The 22,865-nt window shown below is 41.1% G+C and overlaps 1 protein-coding gene and 1 long non-coding RNA gene across 7 annotated transcripts in view; one reads left to right on the top strand and one right to left on the bottom strand.

Moving 5' to 3' along the window:
• asap1b (ArfGAP with SH3 domain, ankyrin repeat and PH domain 1b) overlaps positions 1–22,865 on the top strand; it is a 57,448-nt gene that overhangs the window by 7,461 nt on the left and 27,122 nt on the right. For all 6 annotated transcript variants that reach the window (XM_044045344.1, XM_044045361.1, XM_044045333.1 and 3 more), the window contains exons 2-7: positions 11,908–11,980; positions 13,878–14,023; positions 16,709–16,783; positions 17,245–17,294; positions 17,497–17,626; positions 21,613–21,698. In XM_044045344.1, the coding sequence (XP_043901279.1) occupies positions 11,908–11,980; positions 13,878–14,023; positions 16,709–16,783; positions 17,245–17,294; positions 17,497–17,626; positions 21,613–21,698 (560 nt within the window). The remainder of the gene's footprint in view (positions 1–11,907; positions 11,981–13,877; positions 14,024–16,708; positions 16,784–17,244; positions 17,295–17,496; positions 17,627–21,612; positions 21,699–22,865) is intronic.
• LOC122781609 lies at positions 10,902–13,884 on the bottom strand. The gene is made up of 2 exons (XR_006361824.1): positions 12,850–13,884; positions 10,902–12,264 (listed from the first exon to the last, which is right to left on the bottom strand). It is a non-coding gene; the product is annotated as an uncharacterized LOC122781609 (long non-coding RNA).

Genomic DNA, 22,865 nt, shown 5'->3' with positions numbered 1-22,865 from the left:
AAGTTTCTGTAGTTACTGATCTTAAGGGTACACCGTAAGATAAGCCTTCAGTCCATCTGCGGTCACAGGTGGCGGTTTTTTGGTTTAAGGTACTCGACCTACACATATGCGAGAATAGACTTCTAGTTACCTCCTGAATCCGACCAGGAAATAGGGATATATTGTATAGCCATAAGGGTTAAATTAATAGAAAAATTAGCTTCTAATTCCATAAACATCAGTTAACAGTTAATATTTTCCTTATAAAATCATTGTTATTTGTTTAAGCTCCGCACTTTTAGACGAGCCCGATCTCCATTTTCGTTTTGTCAGATATCGCTTTAGCAACAATGGTCACAGACTCTGTGTCACAGTTTCAACAAACACTGAAACTAATACTCCGCATGACAACAGGCGTCACGTTACACCTTTAGTATTAGGTGACGCGTACGCTGCAATTTCTGAGTAAATGGGAGGGTATGTATGTAATCATGTAGGCATCACACAAATGAACGGAACAATGAGAGAATCACGGGACAATAAATAAAAGTGCGTCCCAAAAAGAAGTGATGGGTGGGGGAGGTGTGACTTTAAATCTCCCCCCTAAAAATACTACCAAACTGACCCTGAGGCATTTTCTAATGTCTCCGCTGTCTCCCACAGCAGGAGTAGAGGCTGTGATGCGTTGCTTGTTTGTCGGCTTGTTTGCCGTCTGTGGCTGAAATCTGATAATCGGTCCTTGGGCCACAGCTGTTGGCCTACCTTCCTGTCACAGCTGCACTGTGTATATCATCAAGGACTATTAGCCGGTAGCGGATTAGCCCCAGACCAGACTCTGCTCCGGCATGCTGATCCCCTCTGCTTTTCCTCAGATTTAGGTGAGGAAGAGTGGGTCAGTGTTCACATCTGTCTGTTGCCTTCCTCGCACGGATGGACGGTGTTAAGTTCTCCCTCCAACGACTGCCATTTTATCTGTGAGGAGGCACAGCATGCTGTCAGGATTCTTTTTCATGACACTTTCAGTCGTCATGGAGGTCATTTTAATGATGTCAGCCTTCACCTGACAGTTTCAGCGTATTTCTTTACTTACATTGTCAATTAGTCTACTGATTATTAGACCTAGTGTCCCACAGACCTGATTTTAGGCAAAAAACTGTGAACATAAATATAATAAGTCAATAAATATATGAACATTAACATGATTATTGACATTAACCCATGGGTGGCTTTTGTGATTGTCATTTTTCATGTTACGCCACCATAAATGTATCATTTGTGGCGCAACACAAAACAAATAATGTTCCCATCATCCTCAGGTGTACTTTATTGTGTATTATTGTTAGCATGATTCCACTTAATTCCTTGATTATTGTTGTTTCTGTATTACATTCACACACTCATTACTCAGCAGTAGCCAAGGGGCAACACTCAAAGATAATTCCATCATCTTTTCCACATAAATGTTATAAAATGTTTGTAAATCCATGGCACATTTTCAGTTTTCTATTAATTTAATCAGTCACTGAAAGGCTAACATGGTGAATATTATTACCTACTTAAATGTCAACATGTGGACAGTGTCAAAGTTGTGGATGTTGGCATATAGCTCAAATTACCACTGTGTTACTTCACACAGTGACTAACACAGCTGGAAACCACCATCCTCCCCTACTGCAGTTTATATTTGAATACTTTTTTAAGCTTCAGGAAAGAAATACCTTCTTTCTTTGTCTTTTGTGGTCTTTCTTTCCATTACTTTTTGTAGTAACCTTGTTGTTCTCAAAGAATCAGGAAACAGTCAGTGTGTTTATGTGCATGTTAAAAGTCTGATTTTAGTCCAACTAAGACAATAGTTTGGTTATGTGACTGTCATTTAAACATGTTAGTCTGAGTAATATCAAACTATTCTTAGTTGGACTAACCTACCTAGATAATTTGATTCATAGTCTGATCAAACTGATCAAACTCAGTCAGACTTTGGCAACACCATGGTAACGGCTAGAGCCTAAGCTGCGGAGAAGATCCACTCATGGTTATCATGTACACCAGGTACGAAACATACAGAACCACACCACGATCCATCTCACCGTCAATCCCGCCGTTTGTTTGTCTGTGACGTAAAGGTCAAAAGGAAAGCAAGTCAATATACACTAGCCTATAAAGACAACAGAGTCAGATGTACACAGCCAGTAAATCGAATGTCTGCAGAGATCATTCAAGCTTGTATGAAAGGCAGGAGTTGTTTACATCATTTCTTTATGGCATTTAAAGTGATAGTTCCTCTTTTTTTGACATGGGTTTGTGTGAGGTACTGACTGCTAATCAGTAGTCAATGCCGACTTTGCTGACACTTAGATTTTTCATCTTTACTGGAAACACTGCTGCCAGTTACTTAACAGAGGTACTTGCCTAATAAAATCTACTCTTGTTTACACTCGTGAGCAAAACTCAGTCTTTTTTATTTTAACATGAGAATTATCAATATCGAATGACATTTTGTGGTCATATATCCCAGCCCTCACTGTCCTGCAATGAAGTTCATTGAGAAAATCAGCAGTTTTACATCACGGCACACGGGTGTTATTGATCCACTGCTTCCTCCATCAGAAAGTTCATTATGTGTTGTGACACAGACTTAGCACACAAGGCAGCTATAGAACAGCAGCTTCAGATTTTCTCTATGGATTTTGGTGAGGGAGGGAGGGCAGTTTGTAAACTTCAGTTTTTTTAGATGATGCTGGTGAGACATATTCTTAAGATAATCAGGGGTAGATTTGATCATGTGAGCCTTTTCTTAAGTTTTTTCCTATTTGGTCAGTGTCATCTCTTTCAGAACATCATACAACCCCAATTCCAAAAAAACCCTGAACTTTCTCTTTTTTGTCATCAGGAAATGTGTAACATCATCTGTTTCCACATCATGACGGTGTCTTTTAAAGCTACTGTCACCCTGAAAAGAGGGAACACAAGTTCCACAAGTGGTGTAAGCCTGTGTCGGTTGTCGGTGTCGCAGACAAAGTGAAGTCCTCTGAATGTCCAGTTGCTCACGTCTTAACATCCATTTGGTCTGTGGGAGTGGATACACCTGTGGTTTTGGAATAGCTGGTCTCTCACCCAGCAGAGTCCAATAAAGTGTGAAATCTGAGACTTGGTCTGCAGGAAAACTTCAGGGAATGCCTTGAAGAGCACCGTACAGTCCTCGCCTGTGACTTTGGCCAAGGAGTCGCGATGACTGAGCAGTGTTTCAGGAGCATTACTCAAAGGCTAGAAAAATAATGTGACTTCTCCTTGTGCCTGTTTATCAAAGGAGTACATTCCTTGGTGGTGTGCACTAATAGTTTTACAACACAGACGGCTGATTGGTGGGAAGCAGAGCTGGCAAGCTTATCAGTTGATCGATGATAAGAGCTCCTAGTCGTTTATTTTAGATTTCCTTTGATCAGCCTATGCAGTGCTGGGCTATTTCAAAAGACAAATCTTGCTCTTTTTTCCAGCACGCCTTAAGTGTAGTGTCTGTCAAATCGGTAGACGGTATGGCCTAAAATTCATATTGTAGTTTAATTTGAAACATTTTGTGGTATAAAACAAACATCAATAAATCATTTTAAGAACATTTATTGTCCAAGACCACATATCTTCGAGAGTTTTATGGCCATAAAGACACTTTTCTCGACAGTTTGGAAAGGTGCCATGTCCTTATACAGGTACACAGTGATGGTTTTTTTTTTGTCACAAGGAGAACCTTTGGTGAATGCCTGCGAGATTGTCTGCTCATGGACTGTGTAGTGCGTATTCTTTGTCTCTTCCGGTTCTTGGAATGATGCCTTGTATTGAAGTGGTAGAATAGGTTGCGTGTATTCCCCTTCTTTGCAGGAACTGTCACCCCATCACATACTGCAAATTGCATCTGTCTGTTTTCGATATGATTCCTTGAACCCAAACCAAGTCCGCACAACTGACGTTACACCGATCTATTCTACGAGTTCCTCATTCTCAGTATCCCCAGACTCACTACCCTCGTCTATTTTTAGTTTTGGCTCACATTGTTTGCAGTTGGCCGCTATGATCAAAATCTCTACCATGGCCAAATTCATCTCGCCCACCTCTACTTTCAAATGATGAGTTCTTAATTAACACTTAATTGTACCGTAAAGCCTCAGGAACTTTGTCTTGCATTATATATATTATGTTGATTAGCTGATGAATTAACATGTGCCTATGTGTTTTGTGTTGAAACAATAGGCCAGACTTTCCTGTTTGACCTGTATCTTAAAAGAGAGAAAATAATCAAAAAAGAAAAATCCTCTGTTACAGTGAAGGCCGATAAACATGTGGTCTGTAAAGTGTCCATAAACACTCAACTAAATGTCCAACACAATACCCCCCCATACCCCAAATGTCCACTGACCCACCGCCTCATATTTAAAATGATTTAGATTTTTGCTATTAAATCATTTTATTTTTGATGTGATACATTTGAAACGATGCAGTGAACAAATCCCAAAGGCTATAGTTGAGAAATCTTTATTATTTCTAAAAGGATTTCAAGAGAAATAGAACACTGTCAGACACAAATAATTGTGTTAACCTCTTAAAGAACTCTTAGCTGTGAGAGATGACGGCACTATTGATACTGATACTGTTGCAAATGAGAATCTTATCTCATACTACGGTTGCAACCATAAAAGTATTGATCCTTTTATTAAATGGTCACTAAATTTATTGCCATCTACTTTAACGATTGATGAATCATTTTAAGTGTTATTTTATTTTGAATAATTCAAACAATATTTTCTGGTTTCTTTGCAAAGACATGATTAAAGCTATGGCTGAATACTAGAACTGAAAACTAGAGCTTGAATAAATGTCTTATTGCGATTATTTTTACTGAGATTTCGATGTGATATGAGAGGGAATAGTACTTTTTACATCATAATTTTCATGTGAATAGCATATTTTAAATGATTACTGTGTGATATTTGTGCAGATCTGTGAGAAACAACTGTGTTTTCTTCAAGTCTGTAGAATGTGATATGAATTTATTGGACAATATTAAATCTAAAATGGTAATTTGAAACACTTTTTGGTGATAACAAATATCGTGCCTCCTGTGATTTGAAAATTGCAATAGGACATATTCCGATTTTAATAAAATTTAGTATTTTGTCATTTCATAATCAGTAAAATAATTGGTAGCAGCATTAGGCGTGTCAGTGGTTTTGACAGTTTTGAATCTGCTATTTACTTTCAGACCTGTTTGTTTCTTTGTTTTTACCTTTGAGCTCATCTCACCCATCTCATCTGCTTCCCATGCACAATGGCTTCCTCGGTGCTACACGTAATGCAGGTGCAGTTATGCTGCTCGTTTGACAGTAGATGAGTGTCGGCCTGCTGCAGCAGTGTGTGGGTGTGATTGTGAAAACATGCACATTGCTCGAAACAAGTGGTGGGCTGAGTGAGAGCGAGCGTCGCACAGGGGGTGAAGCTGCCAAATCATGTGTGAATGCAACACCGCTGCGTGCGCGGCTGGACTTTTCACGCACGTCAGTTACTGCGCCAAGGCTCTGGAGATGCGCTGCAACGAGTCGGCGTCCTGGCAGCGCGGAGGGCTGGCTCTCGTCCACCGTGTGACCTCGCCAAACTCGCCACAGAGCAGCGCACAAGCAGCTGAGCAGCTCATTTCACTCTGTGGGAGGGCAGAGCTGGAAGCTAATCGCAGCAGTATATAATGGATTAATGGCTGACTTGTATTGACTTCTCTTAGTGGCCAGTAACATTAGCAGGTCAGGATTTGTGTTTATTAGAAGCATTCAAGCTACTTAGAGTAGATGGCCAACAAACCGCCAGACAGGATGTAGATCAAAGGAGTATACCGGTGGTTTTGCACATTTTAGCCTTGGGCTGTAAATAAAGATGGACAACGTTTCTCCACTTCGTCCCACTGTGCAAAAACTAAAGCCAAAAAAGCAAAAGGAGCTTTTTGAATGGAAGTTTATGTAAAAATGAGTCTATGTCTCACTTGACATCAGTAAAAAAATGTCCTGAGGAGTTATTGGTCTCTCGTTTTAGGTTTTCTTCAGTGGAACCTGTCGTCAAATTTGCAAATGATGTTCCCATATGAGTGGACATCAGTGTGATGGACAGCTGGTATATCATCCATTAGGAGCCTGGATGCAGGTGGTGTCTGTGAAACTGGAGGAGTTAAAATGAGTGTTTGTTTTGCAGCCGGCCCACGTCCATTTTTATGTGCAGTGTGTGGCTTTTAACAGCTATTGATTTCGGTTCATTTGTTAACAATAACACTGACACGTCAAAAAAACCCAAAAAAAAAACACAACCATTGACCTTTTTTTGACATTTTAATATCTGTAGCTGTGCGGAGCCGGATGAACGTTTTGTTCGCAAAACACACATTGTGGTTTTCCTTGCTATCGATTTGAGAAAACTCAATCCTCTCTGGAAATATTGTGTTCATACTGAGCTGTAACTGTAGCCCATTCACACAAAAAAAAATCATCAGGGTTTGACTCGGAAACTCCAAACAAGATGTTGCATGAGCTCATCCTTGTTGTGTCAGTTGCCATGTCGGATACAGGACACTGGTCACGTGACCGTCCAGATGCACCTCTTAACCCAAACCAAAAGCTCCACGCAGTCGATCACTCTCTTTCATGAGAGAGAGGGAGAGTCAGACAAATAGGCCGTCAGACCTCAGCTGCTTTTGGAAATGTTACATCCTCTCATTTTTCCCATTCCACAGGCCCAGAGAAAGGGATGTGCATTTGTTTCCTGCCAATGAAAACGACTCCCCTCCCTTCCTGCTTGACTCATGCCACATAGACTGGACAGAGAAAAAAAAAAAGAAGAAATGAAATGACACACAGACTCTTATCTTGACTGTGACTTCTTCATTTTGACAGCACTCTAGTAGAAGCTGTTGTGGAATTGACACAGAAAGGAAATGAGAAGTGCACAAATAAGCTGAAATAATAGTAAAAAAAAAGATCAGTCTCTCTCCCTCCAAATATATACAACTGCGGGTGGTTTTACACCAGTTGTTTTGGCTCGTAGGAAGTCCTTTGATAGCTATGCCCCTTCCTGTTTTCTTCTGAGGAAATATTTTGCATATTAGCAGTTTTGAGAGCAGCAGTGTCCATTTCTGCTCTGTTAGCAGCAACAAGATCCACGGAGCGCCGGCTTATTACTCAGAGCAGCTTCCTGCAATCTCCATAGTGAAGAAGAATGTGGAGTTGAAGCGCAAGATGGCTAAATCACATCTCCTTGGTAACGGCACAGTCGCCCGTCAGCGTGATGCCAAATGCGGGGCTGCAGGAAGAGCCGGGCCTCAGCCAGGAAGGATGAGTTCAGGGAGGAAGTGAGGACTTAACGTGCCGAGAAAGTGACGGCGCAGGAATCTCGAGTGGATCAGAGAATCAACAAAAAAGACTTGTCAGAAAAGTGTGTTGTTTTTGACTTTTCAGCTGTCAGCAGAGAGCAGTTGGTGTCATTAAAAGGAGAGAGCTGGCGACCCAGGACACGACACTGTCATGGCTGGCCACTTCCTGCTTCCTGTCAAAGGACGGCTACAGGGGAAACGGCAGGGCTGCTGAGGGAGGATAAGGCATCAGACAGGAAGCGTGAGGCTGAGACACTGTCCAGTCAGTCATTCCAAGTCACCACGGCCACCAATTTCCCCTGGTGGGCAGTTGGTTTGGAAAGTAGAATGTCAGCCTCATTCACCACACTGCCCACACCAGGGACTTTTTGTCGCTTTTTAAGGTCATTTTGCAGTTATTTTCAATTCTTATTAAATAGTATCACAATTTACTCATAACTAATATCAGTCCAATAGATGATTTTACCTTTATAAACAACTATGCTGCATTTCCCAGCCCTTGTTTATGCCACATGATGGTGGAGACGAAGAAAAGTGAAGCATTTTTGGGCAGATTTTTGGCAGTATTGGATATCGATACAGAGCATTGTATCAGCTCATCCCTAGTTTAACATTACAAACACATTTTAACAAATATAATTTTGGGCAATACAAACACAGAGAACACTTAGAAGAGAGTTCATGTGCCCAAAATCACTTTTTTATTTTATTGATGCTATGATTGATGCTCGTCTACTCACCCAAGATGAACTGAAGGAGTGGATGAAATACCACAAGTGTGTTTCCTTCCTCGTTGTTTTTAATGTGAGACATTTCAAGGACACTTCCTTTCAGACATCATCAAGAAAATATCTTAACACAGAGGCGCCGTGCACGACCGCAACCCGTCACCTCCATTAACTTGGCCGTTGACCTCTCCCGGCTCCATCGCTGACAGACTCCTACTTAAAAGCATTCTGACACTGACATGTTGACTCTCACAGCACAAACGGCCCTTCAAGATAGATGTTTCTGTGAGGAATAGCACACGGCTGTGAAACATGTTCTTTTCCTTACTTTCTCAGCGGCGCTAAATAAATCGTACGAGCTGTGTGTCCCTCGCTGTTTGGGTGGAGAGACGAGTGACCGCAGATGTTTTGGCATTGTCGCGCTTGTTAATCCCCCCGGGTCGAGTGGGAGCTCGCTATTGGATGCTGGCAGATGAAAACAATCCATTGACTATATTCAATAGTTGTCAGCCTTTTAGAAAGCAGTGTTTGGAGGCATTCTCGCCTGTTGCCAAGGGTTTGCAAAGGCTGGGCCAAGACAGTGCTATTTCATTGATTTTTCTCCTCCTGAAAAGCGGAGAGAAAACAGCTTCAACAAACCAGTCACACAGCTCTGGCCCAGGAGAAGATATTTTATCACGTAGCTGTGATAATTTGTTGCAAGAATTAGCTCATTCTTGTTATCCTGTCCAAAGCAAATTAGATATCAGATATTAATGCGTATTAATGGACGTACGGACACGGAGATCTTTTAAAGCTGCTCCAAGTTACACCCAAATATAAAATTAACTGCACAGACCGAGTGGATTATGGGTGAGTCTTGGGTGGCGGTGCCAGCTGCTCTCAGCAGGACCACCACAAAGGTCAATCTGCCTGCTCAGCCCATGTGTTGTGCTCTTCATTCTAATCAGCCGCTGAATAATCACACTTTTGCTTTGGAGGCGTTCGACTGCAGTGAGTGATGAAGGCGTGTTTGGCGTGTTGCAGAGAGCTAATGCGAGACAAAACATGGCTTGTTGGAAAAAGAGCTGGCCATTTCAGGGGATTTGTTCTGTGATTCTTGTTGTAGAACATATGTAGGAAGAGAGAAAGAAAAGGATTTATTCTGTTTCAGATGAGTTTGTGCTCTCAATCACTAGTTTCGGGTCTTCTTTAATGCAACACAGTCATTTGTAAATCACAGTCAAATAGACAATGGAGAGGAATATGATTTTGGGGCGTGGTTATGATGTGATTGACAGTGGCTGTGATGCACATGTGCTTGCATTCTCTGCCGGCTCCACCCTCTCATCCAAATATGTAGGGTTGGAACTAAATCTGTTGATTGTTATCTGGCCTCATTAATGGTCCACAGGTGTTTTCATAACCTCAAAATGACAATGTTTTATAGAACATCTGGACATACTCATATTTAAGGAGCTGAAATAGGCTGACAGACAAATACCAAAATGGTACAAGCCAGTAGTAATATTTTGCCTCTTGGTGCTTTGACAACACTGCACTTTATATAATGATATAGAAACATACATACGCATAACAGAATAGGGGGCTACAAGTCATTTTTGGTTCTAGGTGAAAGCTCAAAGGACTGTTTTCATACCGATTAAAGCTTCAGATTATAGTAATTATCAACATGATATTGGCCAAGATAATGGTGCTATTAAATTTTCATTTTGGTTCCACCGTCGACGTGAACAGACACAGAGCTGAGCAGGGAGGCGACCGGGCAGCGGCGACTCAGCCTCCATGTTCAGACGGGATCAAAGGGCTCGGGTCTGGCAGGACTGGCCCTGCGGCGACAAACTACCGCTCCCATAATTGAGCGGCAGCCATGTAAAGCTGTCCAGGGGAGGCCAAGGACTGCTTTAATTTATTATTAAGTTTAATTAGCTCACTGGTGTGTGTGTGTGTGTGTGTGTGTGTTTAACTGACTGACCTTGATCTAATGGTGTTTTTAAATCATCAGTGATGAGCAAACATGGCTGCACATGCTTTTTTTTGTGGGTAAAATGAGCTTGATATGGAATATTTGTGCACTGAACTGGAGCAAACGCAACAGGCTGATTACACATTAGACATCAGTCCAGTACAATTGTTTAATATCTTTTAAACTAGTACTAACCTTGTAACAGTACATTTGTGCTGATGCATTTACGCCTGAGCCATAACCAGCCATTGGAAAAACATGATTCTCCAAGTGTGTGTAAAAAAATACAGTAACGCAACATGACTCAGTTGAAACAATACACTGTTTATAAAAATGGTTTGAAAGAGTCGTTTCTGGTCTCAGTAAATAAATAAATATGAGCGCTCACCAGCGTGATTGACAGCTGGTGTCATCCAATAGGAGGCTGTGGATTTCCGGTTGCAAAAACTGCCACGGTGCTGTCAAATGTTGACTCGATGATTTAAAACGGGAGTTTATTTCACAACTGGAAGACGTTGTTCATACTTTTTATTAACATCTTTATAGTCTGTGAATAGTGAAGTATTTAAATGACATTTAAAGTCTTTTTTCTGATATCCAGTCTGGTGATTCTGGCCATTATCAGACTGATAACGATACTGAGTGTTTGTATCATGTCATCTCTGCCTTGTGCCATTTATGCACACTCTCTCTGGGGCTATCAAGTCTCCCGACTGTTTCAAACTTCTCCTACAGTGGATTAAATTATAGCAGACGGATGGTGTTGAGGTGACTGTCATGTTACTGAAGTGTTGTTGTTGCTGCTGCTCCAAGTATAAAGCAGATCCAGAGGCCCTGTGTCACCAACACATACTTTATTCTCACGATAAAAAGAAACATGAGCTGTACATTTCAATAAAGAGCACAAGCTGGTGGAGATAAACAACCTGACATTAAATGTACCGCTCTCAATATTTACATTTGTCAATCAGGGTTGTTGATTATTTATCTGGCAATTATTTGCTCAGTGACTCCATTACTTGTTTTTATCCATGAGATGAAATCAGAGGGCTTGTTTTTCCGAAAAGCTTAAATGGATAAGGTGATTATCGAAACAGTTACTTTAATAATCGGTTAATAACTGATCATTAATTGTTGCTGCCTAAAATGTCTCTTGACAGAGAAGCTGTTGAGTTGGAAAACTCAACAAATGAAGTGATTTATCACAGAATCCAACATATTTTGGACAGATGGCATTGGTGGTCACGTTCAAAAGGATTTTTATTGACACACTTGAAAGGATAAGAAATTAATAATACAAAAAAGAAACCGTTAATATGCCCCAGCAGCTCGCTCAAGTAAAGTCTTATGTGTGAAGTATTTTTCTTTTCTATTCATACTAGTCATTATTTTTAATTCCCTGTTGCTGTTGTTTCTGAACCGTGAGCATTAATCTCTGAAATTGCAGCGAAGCGGGGGCAGATAATTCACTAGGTCAGCCGTATTGTTTATATTGCAAGCATTTAAATGTTTCACTGTGAATAATTATTTATCAGAATAAATAGCCAGAGCTTGAAAAAAACAACACAAAACCTGCATATTTGCTTTCTGGTGAGGCAACAGGGAGAGATTTCTCCTGCAGTCATCAGTGCTGAAATAATGATTTATGTCACATTCAGGTCAAGCACTGTCTGCATTAGTTCCATGTAGCGCGGGTGCATGCTTTGAGTTGTTGTGCAAATATGAGCACCTAAGCCGATATTTTCAGAAATATTTTCGCTGTCTCTTGATGTGATTATTTCCAGTTTGTCGTTAAAGGAAGGGAAAGTCGTAAAACTGTCTCCTCCTTTCTTCCTCAGGCGCTGGACCAGGATCGAACGTCCCTGCAGAAGGTGAAGAAATCAGTGAAGGCCATCTACAGTTCAGGACAAGGTGAAATATCCTGTTTCTAAATGAATCAAGGCTGCGTTTGCTTTTAGTGGTTAGTTGGGTTCACAGTCATAACCATTTCCAGAAGGAAACCCTTAGAGGAAAACCCTTAAAAGTCGTGAGTGAAATTGGGTTTTCTTTATTTTTTTTCCCCTTTTGTTGAGCAGATGTTGTTTTGTGTGTATCCACGTCGTCCCAGAAATCAACACCTGAGTTTGTTTTGCTTGTTGCTGCGACATAGATCCTCAGTCATTTTCCTCTGAATACTTCTGAGAGCGGCCTCCTCCCTGCAAATTGACAGTTTCAGATGTTTGTTCACAGGGAAAAAAAACAACGTTTGTTTGTTCCCCACAGAGAGGAGGCATTTTACTCTCTTTGTGACCTGTAGATTCAGCAGCCGCAGATTTAAGTTGGCCGTCTATTAATGTTATTATGAGACAGTAGATGTGTGTATGGATGTATATTTATATAACATATTTAAAGCTTAAAATACAAATAAAAATCTAAACTTGAGTTCTGGTACGCAAAAGAAATGAAAAGTCGGACACTGTGGTCGGGATTTTAGAAATGGCCAAAAACCTATTATATTCGTCTGGGATATAAGAAAAGAAAGTTGCAGTGGTTGCAAGTGTTTATTTTTACATAATTCCAGTTGTAGTTGATTTGGCAAAAGCAGGTTTGCACTCCAAGTCCCAAATCTCTGGGTACAGGAAACTCTAATAAGCACCTACTTTGTCAAAAGTACAACAGAAGAGAAACCAAACTCGGACACGAGTCCACAGCGCGTCTTTTCCCCGTCACGTCCCCAGGAGTCTGATTTCAAGCTGCACACAGAGAATGACTTTTCCACACAACAGTGCAGTGTTGGTTACCTTGCCGAGGAGGAGGAGGAGGAGGAGGAGGAGACGGTGGCGTAGGTGTGCCGCTCGTCGTCTGCAACTCTTCATTCAACAGCTCGCTGAAGCTGCACCTTTTTGTTCCATTATGCCTTCAAAAAAATTAAAAATGATGTGCTGGTTGGGGGGAAAAAAATATATAACCCCAAACGATCACAGTCAGCATTAACCTGGGTGATGAATACTTTTCATTTTGTGCCACACTAACTGTAGGTCATTGTTTAGTCAGTGGGAAATACTGGACTTACGACTAAAATGTGTATTTGGAAAAGGTTAAAGTGAGCAGTTACGCTGGTATCAATGAAATGATAAGAAAAGCAGACAGACTTCATTCATAGGTTAACAGTTATTTTAAACAGGTTGGTAAACACATTAAATAACCAGATTCAAAAATGTAAAGAAATGATTAACAGAGAGAACGTGACCTCATGCTAGGTGTCAACTACGGGTCTGTTTGGACTGTATTTAAAGCTTTAGTGCATAACTTTTAAGTCTCTTTGTTAGCTCCACATGACCCTCTCTCGTGTCACCTGGCGACATTTCCACGCTGCGCACAGGAAGTGATTTGTTTTACGTCGGGGGGACAGCGGCGGCGTTATACTTAAAAGGCGAGGCGACTTCAAACGGGTTGGAGGATGACTGGAAAGTGTCAATAGCGAATTCGGCTGCTCAAAAACCAGGTCACTGAGCAGTTGGATGGGATAAATGCCTCTTGTCCCCGCCCCGCCCCGATGCTGCGTGATGCTGCATAACACAAGCACTCCCTCAGTCAAGTCTGTTACGCACTGCAGCTTTAAGTTTCCAGTTTGACAAAGTTTCAAAATGGCTGCGGCAGGAATCTGAGCGAATCTTTCTCTCCTCCCCGTCTCTTTATCTGGGACTTCAGAATGGAAGTCTAAAGACGGATGTAGCTGTTTCACTCCTGATGAAAATCATAATCCCGTGTGTTCTGGCATTTGGTATTTGACTGTTTGCTTTGTCTGTTGTTTTTTTTTTTTACTTAGATCACGTACAAAATGAAGAAAACTACGCCCAAGCTCTGGACAAATTTGGCAGCAACTTCATCAGCCGGGACAACCCTGACCTGGGAACGGCCTTTGTGAAGTTCTCCTCCCTCACTAAGGAGCTGTCTGCCCTGCTGAAGAACCTGGTGAGTCCAGCATGTCAACGCTGGCACTATAATTAAACTTAAATGCCTCAGAGAGCCTGTCCTGCTGCATGTTTCTGGCTCTTTTTTGTCCCTGCATGGATAGACACAGAAACATTCTCCACACAGAGAGAGAGAGAGAGGGAGTATTTTTCCCTGTCTACACTGGGATAAGTGGTTTAGGATTTGGGTTTAGGGTTAAGTTTAGGATTATGGGAAAGGTTAAAAATGGACATGTAAGGAAGACATTGACAGGATGACAGGAAGACATCATTCTCTGTCTCTCTCTCTACACCTATACATGTAAACTGTATATAATGAAAACTGTCATCACAGCCTGACAGTATAGCAAACCTGTCTCTGAAGCCATGTGTTTACTTTTCCAGTCAAGGCTCTTATCTGTCTGCTGTGGATTTCCCCTGATGTTTTTTTGTTGAATATTGTGTCCTGTTTGCATCCTTCTGTGAGTGAAGAGCCCAACTCCATTCTCACCCTCTCTTCCTGTGTGGCTGACAGCAAGATTAGACTCCATAAATACTCCACGAACAACTGTGTCTGTGTCTGTGTGTCTCTCTCTCTCTGTCTGTGAGTGTGAGACAGTTGGGATACCTCTCATCTTTTTTTTCCTCCCCTTTTTTTGACTCCCGACTTTTCTATTTTGGGTATCGAATTGAGCGAGTATCTAGACTTCAGTGGCGTTGCCCTCAGGGCTTCTGCTGTGTGTGTGTGTGCGCGCACTACAAATGACTATTGATGAACTCTGCTCGTTCAGGATGTCCTACATGTGTTTTACCGGTTTGAATGTAAGGATTTTGCCTGGGTGGTCTCCTGCTGGTTTTTCTCAAAAGTCAAGGATCCTTCCTGAATAGAGCAGATCCTTCCTAGTTGGATCCTACAGAGACAATGGTGGTGCCATTTCCAGCTGACATCCAAAAATAATAAATACTGTAATTACTAAATCACAAGTCACATTTTTAAAATCGCACCAGAAATCCCATTTCCTTAACTCATTTAGGGAGTTTGTAAAACTAAGGGTAAAACCACTAATATACTAGATCTTTCCAAAAAAGCATAGGTGAATTTCAACAGAAGTCACAAAGTTATGATCAGGTCATCAAAGATTGTGTTTGTACTTACGCTGTGCTGAGGATACACAACATACCTCCCTGAAGATTTTTGATAAGAAGCATTTGATCTTCATTGGAGCAGTCCTTCTGTGGAGTCTGAAGATGTAACATCCTTTAAATTCAACTATTAGAGGATCCTTTTCTTTGACGCTGAGAATCACACAGCGTCTGTGCACCTTTTTTTTAACTCTGTTGTGTATTTTCTTCCTCAAGAAATCGTACAGTAAGATAAAGCAAGAGCGATGGAGACAGTTTCCAGGATGTGCTGTTAGAGTACGTCGGCATTTGGCCAGTGGACGATTGATTCTGACGTTGACCATATGCAAGACGGGCACTTAAGAAACACATTAGCGCCCATTAAGTGTTGTTTACTTCCTTGACCGGCCGCTTCTGTGTTTCTGTGTGGACTTGGCTAACAACAACAGCGACTTAAATGCTTAGCACGGTTGTAAATGACCTTGCTGATCCTAATGGTTAGAGCTGATGAGCAGAGCTGTGGCAACCCGAGCTCTTGGCATCGTCAACCTTTGGCAAATTCTTTAATAGACCAACTTGCACTTGCTGTTTTTGGCTGGACGTTTACTATAATGTCTCCTGCTGAGTGGCTGTGTTCATGTGCTGCTCTGTCGGTCAAATGCTGACACTAGTGTATATTTATTTAATGTCACTATATCTATTAAAAAGATAAAAACCTTGCAAATGCTTTCCTATCTACGGCTCTTCACCCTTAAATAGGGACAGCTCGCGTTCAGATTATCTACTGATATGGAGTCTGATACAGCAGTTTTACACCTTTTAATCTACAAAGCTGTTAACAATACAGTTGTGCTGATGCATTTACCACTTAGCCATGGGGTTAGGGTTAACAAATAGTCTATAAAAAAAGAAATAAGTGAAGTGCTGTTGTTTATTTCGATTTACATTCTTACAATTTAGTACGTATCTTCCAATTTAGTGATTCCGACCAGTATTGGACCGATACTCATTCTCCCAGCTCCTCCCTTCTGAAGATGTTAATCCCTAAAGCTCTGCTAATCAATATTCTCAAGGCACATTTTTAACATTTTAAAAGAAACTGTGTAGGAGAGGCAGGAAATGGGGAGAGAGAGTGAGAGAGTGTCAAAGGGGGACATAAAATAAACGATCAGGTCATCCAGGAGGCAAACCTGTCGTTTGAATTATAAACATTTGGCTTGTGAGTGTACCCATTAATCAAAAAAATATTAACAATAAAACGTGTCATTTGGAAGGAGCGTCTATTAGGAAAAAAAACTTACAGAGATTTAACAACTGATTCTGCATTTCCCTTTCATCATGTTAAGCTTTTTTTAATGTCTTTCATCTTATTGTTTTGGTTGTTTTGAGCAAATTACTTTGCTAGTTCGTGCGAAATAGTAGTTGTAGATTATTAGTCATCTGGCGCTATTTCAAGTGTTTTTTTGTTCGTAAATATTTACCTCTCACCTTGTGTTATGACATGTTACATATGTTTGCTTGTAAGAAGAGTCCGAGACTAACTTCCTGTGCTCCTCCTCTCTCTCCCGTGTGTGTCCTCTTTCAGCTGCAGAGCCTCAGCCACAATGTCATCTTTACCCTAGACTCGCTGCTCAAGGGCGATTTGAAAGGCGTGAAAGGGGTAAGATTTACTGTGAAACACTTTCTATTCTCGACACACGCACTTCCTCATGCACTCATGGCACATTTCAGCAGTGGATCGGGAAGAGAAAGAAGATCCCTCGTCTGCACACGTCTCTTTTCATCTCTCACTTTCTGTTCATGTGACTTAGAGAGAGTTAGATGAGCGATGGGGGTTGTTACGAGTTCAGCTCTTTGTTTTGAAGATCACACTGTAAATCTCGCAGAAAGAAACATCGCCTCTGTGTTTTGCTTGAGGTGAGTAGCAAGTAACTGGGTCATGAAAACTCGACGTTCGGGTACACGGAGGGGAGCAGTCACTTGCTGTGCGTCCGGGGCATAAATCGTGAGCGGAGTGAGGCATTCGCTGTGTCTCTGGTTGTGATCCAACTCTGCAAATACCTTGGTCCCCATGGTGACCTCGTTTAGTTTGCTGACGCTTGTCCTCCTGTGTTTCTGCAGGACATAAAGAAGCCCTTTGACAAAGCATGGAAAGACTACGAAGCCAAGTTGTAAGTGGATAATTGAAGTCTGCTGTTGTAGTGCTGCACATTTGCATCATGTCACTAATTGAAGTGAACTGAATAATGTATTGTGCGTTTATTATGTTCGGCTCCTCCAGAAGTTGCCGCCCAAAAACTTACACACAAAGTAGAGAACGTGTGAAATGGAGAGACCCATTCATCAAGTGACTGGTCCTCTCTTTTATTTCAGTACAAAGATAGAGAAGGAGAAGCGAGAGCATGCCAAGCAGCATGGGATGATCCGCACTGAGATCACCGGCGCTGAAATTGCTGAGGAGATGGAGAAGGAGCGGCGTCTTTTTCAGCTCCAAATGTGTGAGGTAGGTAATGAAGTGTGTTTGTTACCTCATTTACGACTAAAAATAACATGCAATCTGTATCTAAACATCCTGCCTGCATAGGAACAAAACCAGCCAGACCTGCTACACTGACATTTTAATAGATTCTACGTGATCTGGAGTACGGATGAGCAATTCTCGCAAAAATGCTATTTGAATGAATTGAGTGAAAGTAATGCAGGTTTCAAAGCGTGTTGAGATAATGGGAGCAGCTAACGAGATGCATTTCATCACTTCTGCAAACACATGTGTGTGTCCACCAACTAAATGCTAAGGTGCCATAATTTTATACGGCCTGCAGCTTCGGTTCTTATTCATGATGTATTATTTATGGCCAGGAACGGCCCTGGCATATAATGTATTGTCATGTTCCATCTACATTAGCTCAGCCGATAAGAGTCCAGGGTTTGCATCCCTGCTGTGACAGACAGACACGTTCATTCACCAACTGTAAAATTGTTATAAAACAGCACATTTGTATGTAACAGGAATCTTCACATTATCAAATCCTCTTTACAAAAGTGGAGACATCCCTGGTAGTTTAGGTAGTCACTGGAGTAGAAATATTTGTTTTCATAAATGCAATAATTGATAAAACATTTCTTTTGTTACTATTCAATTGACTTTTTTTATAATCAAGCGAATAATGGAATAGTTAAATACTCATGGCCATTCCTAATCCGGAGTGGGACCGTCTTGTCATGCTGTAAATTCCATCTGTATTGCATGACCTCATTTTCGACGAAAATATCCACCCGGTTGTAAGGGTACCTGCTATCTTAAGCAAGACCAGCAAAAGCCACAAGCCATCAGTCTTCCTGAGGCTGTCCTTGTCCTTGATTTGCCTTGACCTGAGATGCTCCGTTTCTGTTGCAATGCATGCCAGGATCAAGATAAGAATGTTAATTGATACCAGTATTAGAGACCCATTGATCTAACATCAGTATCATTGTTTAATACCAAGTTTAAATTGAGCCAAAAAAGACAATTTATATGGTCTTCTAGGCGGTAATCAATCAACAAAGCAGCCTGGCTTTGTGTGCCTTCCAGTTATCCTTTACTGAATTATTGAAGCGGCTCTCTCTTTGTAAATCATTGTGGATTACAGGAAATAGCTTCACATTGTTGTTGCGCTATGTCATGTTCAGGGTTTAGACCAGCACTGCGTTTAAAGTTGTTCTGGCCAAGAAAGTAAATAAGTAAACCTACATACTGGTGGATCGCGGTCATTCAAACTAACTTTTCTGGAACATATTTAATTTTCTTAACGGTAGCTTTGATGAGATCTCAACAACACAAAGTGGTTTTGGATCTTGACTTGACTTATAACAACCTAAAGTATTTTTTTTTTCTCTCTCAGATTAGAATAATTTAAAGTCTAGCTGTGTCACTGATGCAGGAATTAGTTTCTAGAAATGATACAGCTTTATATAAATGAATTTGTGAACCTGTCTCTGGTAGTTCATCCTCAGCACTGTACTGTACAGTACTTTACTGTGAAGCTCTCCAAAATAATACAACACAAAATATTCTCATGAAACGTGATGAGTGCATTTTAAATACTTGAGCAGCTAACTGCCCGTAAACACTAAGCCTGTTTGCTTTTAGTTTTAAGTGTTTTCAGATGGCCCATTGTTTCTGTAAACTTGTCTGCCTTTGAGCATGTCACAACACCCCTTGCTATTAATTCCCAAAAGGCTCTTCTTAAAGAAAAGTGACAGATAGAATTGAGTGTAAAACCAATGCAGGCTATTCATGCGCCCAGGAGAATCAGAACAAACTGTGCTTTGCCAAAAACCTCTCTAGTGGTGGGTGGTGACGCCTACACACTCTTCACTGTTTTATCCTGTTAGGTTTTTTTGTTGTTTTTTTACTCAAATTGCATAATGGACCAGTGGCTGCTCTGCTGTTGGTTACGTGAATTATAATCTAGAAAAACAGTTTGTATCTGCCTCACTATGCTGATCTGCCATATTTGCATCTGCCTTGTGTAATGTTAAATGCTGTAAATTCAATGGTAAAATGCTACTAAAATGCGACTAAAATAGAGCTAGTCTTAGTCGGATTAACATACCTAGAAATAATGCAATAGTCCGATTACTCCTGCATGTATACGTTTAGTTGGACTGGAGCTGGACCCGGAAGTAGAAGGAGACGACGTATAAACTGTGGCGACGTCGTCTTTCTTCGGACAACACAGCAACCTCATTGATGTTTAGTAAATGTATTATAATTTAAGTCATATGCAGTTTGAATATATTTAACCCCTCCAAGTAAAAGTTTTCAGACAGACAAATCATCATCAGATTAGCACAAATCATGCTAGGATGCTAACAGTTGTGATGTTTTTAACATAACAGTTTTTAATGTTAGCATGCTTTTTTAGCATTTAGCTTTTTTTGGGGCAAAATTTTAACACGGTAACTTTTAAAATGGTAAGTCATAGACTATTAAGTCCTCGCCGTTCTATCACAAAAAAGTCTAGCCTTCTTTGTGATAGCTGTTTGGATGCTAACACCATAAGTCGTCTGATTTGATTTACTGTACACAGGATGTGGTGCTAGTCATCCATTGTGCTAATAATGGACTCCTTTTTTCAGAGACAATTTTTAGCGTCTCGAAAAGACAGTTAATCTCTTCATAATTTCAGAGGACCTCCTCATTAGTCACTGCATTATCCATTTTGGTTGCCCGCCTCCGGTTGATGCAGGATGCCAGAGACAAGTTGTAGCTCCCACATTATATTAGCATTGGCTTCCTGTCTTGTTGGCCGCCTCACATTCAGATCTGAAATTCTAATAAGCTGCAGAGCTTTGCATGTGCAATGCACAAGCCAGGAATGTCTATACATATAGTATTCAAATGTAATGCAAAATGTTATCTTGGTTAATGAAATTGTAAATCCTCCATTTGCCGAACTGTTGCTTGATCTAGAAAGTTATGGAAGAAATGCCAATTGAATATTTACCCTTGAATATTAAACAACAGTCATCCACACTGTAGCTATTTTTTGCTGCTGATGTGTGGGACAGTTGTGGCAGTCAGTGGTACAATCTGTTCATCCCACTTAACCTAATTTTTCTGTGTTGCATGCACTGTGTGGCTGTCACGCTCTCCCTTCCCCCGATGTTACTCAATCACCAGATTACAGGATGCTCTCACACTCTCGCCCCTTTTCATCCTACGCTGTCACTGCAGGAACGTGGAAAGGCAGGGATCAGCAGGCTGCATTATATTCTGCCCAGACACGGCAGCAGTTTGAGCGCCGCTGCTCGTTCACACAAAAGAGCTGAAATGAGCACGTGCGGCAGCGCTCTTCCAAACACTGAAACCACACAAGGCTCAGACAAAATGTGGATAAACTCCGATCCAGCAAGCACAGTCAGGCAGACAAAGGGACAGCGCATGAATGCATGCACGCATAGATGCACATGCATCCGTGCATTCACATACATGATATAAGATATAATTGAAACTATGTTGGCGTCAGAAGCTTCATGAGCTTTAGATTTAGATGTGACTCTGTAAATCCCGGTGGATTGGTGCAAGGTGGGATTAAGATTATCTTTCATTTGTGTGTATAGTGGGAGTGCCGTCTGAAGACATTTTGAATCCTCATAAACCCAGACCGAGCATTCAGACTGCAAAACACACACAAAAAAATCTGCTCTCTTGGTTTTCTAAATGCTGACATAAAATGTTTGAAACTTAATTTAGATGAAAAAGCTGAGCGATGGTATTTCCTTGTAAAACATGTTTGTCTGTGTTCGGTCCCCACTCCCAGTGTCAAGGCAGTGTTGGCAAATACATCAAAGCCTTCATCATATGTGTAGTCAGATGTGAGAAGGGTAATGCAAAGTGTACATATGACAGCGTTTATGGCAAAATATGAGTCCTTTCTCTGTGTACAGGCACTATCAAGCTCTAACTACCCTGAATTTTAACTTCTTGACGAATTTAATTTGCAGTACCTGATCAAAGTGAATGAGATCAAGACCAAAAAGGGAGTGGACCTCCTCCAGAACCTGATAAAGTATTACCACGCACAGTGCAAGTAAGTACCACCTTAATCCCGCTAACCTGAATTCATGAAGCTCTGCTGTCAAATGCATCATACTCACACAGAGAAATGGATTCCAAAAACAAACCAAGAGAAAACCTCTCCGTCGCTCCCTCTTTGCTGCTGTTATTATGCATTTTCTATCTTTTTAAGGATCCACAGATCTTAAGGTTGCACAGTGGTGTCTGTATGAAGCTCATAAATATGCGGAGGTCATCATACAGTTATGTACTGACAGCTGTGGGGCTTAGTGGGTAAATAAGTGGATGCACTACTCGGTGCCAGAACTGCAACTCACAGCGGCCTGTCACCGAATTACAAATTTTCTGTCAGGGTTGCTAGGTCCTGTCATAACAGTGGGACAAAACAATATACTTTTCTGTTAATCTGTTCAACCTGGGCCTCAGTGGATAGAGAAAGCTGCACTGGTGATGGATAAAAACGGTAAAGGAACTGAACAGAGAGCAAAGCTTAAAACTGCTTACTGCTCAGAAAAGAGCACACACGTAAAAGCAGAATTGTGATGACATCTAAGAACTTTACCGATACAATCTTTTGACTTTTTGTTATTAGAATGTTTTCTGTAAACACGGCATCATTTCAAGAAATGTTCTCATCAACATAAAACCCCACAGAATGACTCGAAGCACTGTAATACATGTGCTGTAACGCAGCTAGAGAAATACACCAAAAACTGAGAAGACGTAGAGCATGCACAATGAAGAATGCCCGCTGTGTTTATTCAAGTAACTATTCATTACAGTGTATACAATCACAGACACAGAGACGGAATGAACCAAGCCAGAGCGACAAAGGAAGAAAAATGAAAGCTATCATAAAGTGAATAGTAGGGTTGTAGTACTCGAGATCGGTCTTGAAGGTCTTGGTCTCGTCTCGGATTCGACTGCATTGTCTCAGACAAAGCGGACTCGGGATTTTATGTCAAGACTGGTCAAGACCACAACTGTGGGGATATCAATAAATTGCCTGTGCATTTTTGGATTAACTCGTTAATGTCATTACTGTAATCGTATCGCTTCGGGTACATCCAATAACTTGACTCATTTATCATTTGAAATTTTTGTCACCGTTGACGGCTGTCACCCCTCCCGCCCCCTTTCACACGCCCCCCACAAAAGTGCATGTGAGTGACAGGAGAAG

This window comes from Solea senegalensis, linkage group LG1, assembly GCF_019176455.1.
Source record: "Solea senegalensis isolate Sse05_10M linkage group LG1, IFAPA_SoseM_1, whole genome shotgun sequence".
NCBI classification, from domain to species: Eukaryota; Metazoa; Chordata; class Actinopteri; order Pleuronectiformes; family Soleidae; genus Solea; species Solea senegalensis.
This window is presented reverse-complemented; position numbering and strand designations above follow the sequence as displayed.